The following is a 4265-nucleotide window of genomic DNA, read 5'->3' on the forward strand; positions in this document are numbered from 1 at the left end:
ACTGGACTAAAAGTTGATTTTGTCAAGTACTTGGGGCAAGAGAATCGGATATTTGTTAGAAAAAAGTGCAATTTGTTGCTTGAATATTGCAACACAACATGGATCGGGCGCTTTAGTTATGATCAGAATCTTAAGCGTACGTGTGGATTATAAATTAATATACAGTACTGTCATGGAATTAAGAATACTGTCATGACCTTTTTTATTTAATTTTATTTTTAAGGTTGTAGTGGCAATTAGTGTCTGACCTTACAATATTAATTAAATATTCCCCAAGATAAAATGGCGCAATGATTTGACTGTTGTTAATGCTAACTACAGTTAATCATCATGGCACATTTCTTTCCTATCTTAATGCAATATTTCAAATGCCACTGACAAAGGGTGACTATTAAGCGCGAACCACCCCGCATGCTGCATCAAATTTGTACTTTATCTATATATATATATATATATATTCATAAAATGCAAATAAAAATTAAGAAAAAAAACTATTATATATATATATATCATGTTCTTTTAAAAACTCCTTAATTAAATAGGTTATAGCCTGCGTGGAAAGGCATATGATCACTCAAAATCAAGTCATGATAGAAACCATATTATTCCCATGCAATTTGCTGCATATCCAAAGTACTGCATGCATGAAACCACTAAAAAAGAACTTTTATATATCCGCGCCCATTGCTTTCTCGAAAACATTATGCGCCCTTCCATGTTACCCTAAAGTCCATGTAATATTAACATATATATGCCTTAAAAAATCATTAATCTATATATGCTAAGGAAAATGAGGAAAAAAGAAGAAGAAGAGATCATGAATTGGGGGTGGGGGGAGAGAGATAGACAGATCATCAGAAGAAACTTGAGAGGGAATACTGTTAAGACCACCTTTTCTCTTCATTATGTTGACTGTGATTAAAATTCCAAGCTCAAAGTGAGTCATGAGAGATACCCAATTCATCCACTTGGCCTTGAATTAAACCCCTATAAATTTTCAGCCTTCTCATTAATCTTGTAGCTTTGTATCCTCCCTCATATATATATATAGTTCACCTTTCAGGACCTATGATATTAATCTTCAAGTGTTTGTTTGCCACAGCCTCGACACTACATTCTGATCTGATCCCAGTTTTGATCCAGCTTGTTGTAATTGATCATAATCACCATAAACTTCTCCAAGAAAGGTTTGGTTTCTTTTATATAAATTCACCCACCATGCATGTATGCATGTTGCTTTTTTTTTTTTTTTTTTTTTTTTTTTTCTCATGATTTCTTTCTAGTTTGATGTTTGGTAAAGTAGTCTAGAAGGAAAGCTTTATTTAATTATTATTTCCAATTTTGTTGCTGTTTTCTTTTTTTTTTTCCTTTTTCTTTCAATAGGTGCATCATGGGATTTTCCTCCATGCTCATGTGCAAACAAACAGTACAACCATTATTAGAGTTTCCATCTGGAGGGCTGAAAATGGATGTCTTCAATCCTCACCGGATCAGACATAAAGAAAAGGTAGTCATATTAATGGGAGCAACCGGAACCGGGAAGTCAAGACTCTCCATTGATCTCGCCACCCGATTTCCGGCAGAAATCATAAACTCCGATAAAATGCAAGTGTACGAGGGACTTCACATAGTCACCAACAAAGTAACCGAGGAAGAGCAACGTGGGGTGCCACACCATTTGCTAGGGATACTGAATCCCAGTGCAGATTTCACTGTAACAAACTTCTGTGACAAGGCCTCTATCGCCGTGGAGTCGATCTTGGGACGAGGCCGGCTTCCGATCATCGTCGGAGGCTCGAATTCTTATATGGAGGCCTTAGTTGAAAACGAAGATTACATGCTCCGATCGAAGTATGACTGCTGCTTTCTTTGGGTGGATGTGTCAATGCCTGTGCTGCACTCATTTGTTTCCAAAAGAGTGGATCAAATGGTTGAGAATGGGATGGTGAATGAGCTGAGAAACATGTTTGATCCCAATGCAGATAATTCAAGGGGGATCAGGAGAGCAATTGGGGTTCCAGAATTCGATCAGTATTTCAGAAATGAACCATTTTTAGACAGAAAACAACGTGGGATTTTACTCCAAGAAGCAATCAATCAAATGAAGGAGAACACATGCAAATTAGCATGCCGACAACTGGGGAAAATCCATCGTCTGAGAAACATAAAGGGGTGGAATATGCATAGGATTGATGCCACGGAAGTGTTCCAAAAGAAAGGAAGATCATCAGAAGCAGATGAGGCAATATGGGAACAGGTGGTGGCTGGGCCAAGCACAGTTATTGTTGGCCAGTTTCTTTACAATGTTGCCGCTTCCATGGTCCCTACAACTCATGTTGCGGGGATTAAAGTCAGGAATAATGTAGGAACTGCTGTTGCAAGCGCAACTTACTAGATATATATATATATGTATAAGATAATGATATACTTACACTTCCTTTATTATTATTTTACTATTCAGTTATTTTTTTTATTTTGCCCTTTGAATCTGGATTGAAAATTTGAAGAAATGAACTTTTTGCATAATTTAAAAAATAAATAAATTCAATCAACCAATGTACTCATATAATTTAATTAAAAATAAATTTAATTTTATAAAAATTGACATTCTTTTATTTTTTGAGTCAATTTTTATAAAATTGAATTTATTTTTAATTAAATTACATGATTACGTTGATTAATTGAATTTATTTTATTCTAGATTACACAATAAGTTCATATTCTGAGATTTTTAATCCAAATTCAAATAGTAAAAAGAGAAAAAAAATAACTGGATAATAAAACAGTAGTAAATGAGATATAAGAGTATCATTATATAGATTGTTTTTTTTTTTTTCTTATAATTATAATTGCATCTTACTATGAGAAATAAGAGTGTAGATGGATCGTATTTTGCTTTGTAATAATTTAATTAGGGTAAAATGATGTTACTTTTACAAGTTAGTTTATAAAAATAACCTTCCTTTTAAAATATTGTTGTATAAAATATTGTGAAAAATGATGTGTGTTTATCATTTTTCATAAGTATATATATATATATATATATATATATATATATTGGTGGATTTCTTTAGATCGCAAGTACCATTATTTCTAAATTTAAAGATAATTATTTAATTATCGTCCAATATTTGAAGTAATTAAACTTCAAAGCAAATAGTTAATCATGTCCTATGCCGCTCAAAACGAAACCATCGTTCGATAATCCAATGGCTGTAAATTGCATCCCAAAAACATCTCTATATGCTTTATCTACAAAGAGATTTGATCACAAAATTAAATTCACAAATTACGTGAATTGATGTGATATGTAAAATTATAAAATTATTTTTATTGTAAAATAGATATAGTGTATCATATAAAATCATATCAGTAAAGTGATTATTATTATTATTTTTTGTTATCATAAACCATCTGTTAAACTATTTAAGGCATAATGTGGATTGTAACGGGGACGTATCTAGTGGAATTAAGGCCCCCCTAAATGTTCTGAGGAAAATGCTAGTATGACTCTCAAATGTGCCCATTAAATGTGCTCACTCTTATATTTTATTTTTTTTTAATTTTTTCTTAATAGTTAAAGAAGTGACTATTAGTGAATTTATATTTTTTTCTTAATAGTTAAAGATGTTTAAAAAATACTTAAAAGGAAAAAAAAAAAAAAAAAAAAAAAAAGGAGAAAAAACCATTTATACTAGTGTGCATATTTGGGATGCACATTTGTTGTGTACCCTAACATTGTCCATTTTTTGAAGCAAATACTTATTCCCCTTAATTAATCTCTTTTTAAGAATTATAAATGTTATTCTTTACCCCTTAAAAATATAGAAACAACTCATGAATCTATAATAAGAAAAACATATATATATATATATATATATTAACGTTTTTGTTAAAATTCAAAATCTAACATGTGAATTTTAGAGAAAAAAAAATTAAAATTTTCTTAAGAACTTACAATTTTCACCGTAAATTTTCAAATACTATTAAAAAAATGTTAGAGTGGGATAATAATTTGAATGTTTTTACACTACATACACACCATCTCTATGACATAATTTGATTTGTAATATTCAAATTTAAAATTTATCTTCTAAATCAAATTATGTCACGTGAATATATAGTGTGTGGCGTAAAGACTTTTAAATAGCATTATTCTTATATATGCTAAATACAAGAAAAAATTTATTTATCATTATCTCAATATCTCTTGATATGATATTAAATAATTAGATCATAAGTAAAATATAATAAATAATTTTTAA

The 4265-nt window shown here is 30.5% G+C and overlaps 1 protein-coding gene across 2 annotated transcripts; it reads left to right on the forward strand.

The window, feature by feature from the left end:
• The first annotated feature begins 776 nt into the window (after positions 1 to 776).
• On the forward strand, positions 777 to 2431 carry LOC121259434 (adenylate isopentenyltransferase 3, chloroplastic). 2 transcript variants are annotated; one of them, XM_041161028.1, is made up of 3 exons: positions 777 to 937; positions 1103 to 1187; positions 1384 to 2431. In XM_041161028.1, exon 3 carries the CDS (start codon positions 1391 to 1393, stop codon positions 2393 to 2395), a length of 1005 nt encoding a protein of 334 aa, XP_041016962.1. In that variant the 5' UTR covers positions 777 to 937; positions 1103 to 1187; positions 1384 to 1390; the 3' UTR covers positions 2396 to 2431. The 2 variants fall into 2 exon arrangements, with proteins under 2 accessions (XP_041016962.1, XP_041016961.1); XM_041161027.1 differs by lacking the exon at positions 777 to 937 and having other exon boundaries at positions 957 to 1187.
• The last annotated feature ends 1834 nt before the right edge of the window (positions 2432 to 4265 follow it).

The sequence above is a fragment of the Juglans microcarpa x Juglans regia genome, chromosome 4D, assembly GCF_004785595.1.
Source record: "Juglans microcarpa x Juglans regia isolate MS1-56 chromosome 4D, Jm3101_v1.0, whole genome shotgun sequence".
In the NCBI taxonomy this organism is placed as follows: domain Eukaryota; kingdom Viridiplantae; phylum Streptophyta; class Magnoliopsida; order Fagales; family Juglandaceae; genus Juglans; species Juglans microcarpa x Juglans regia.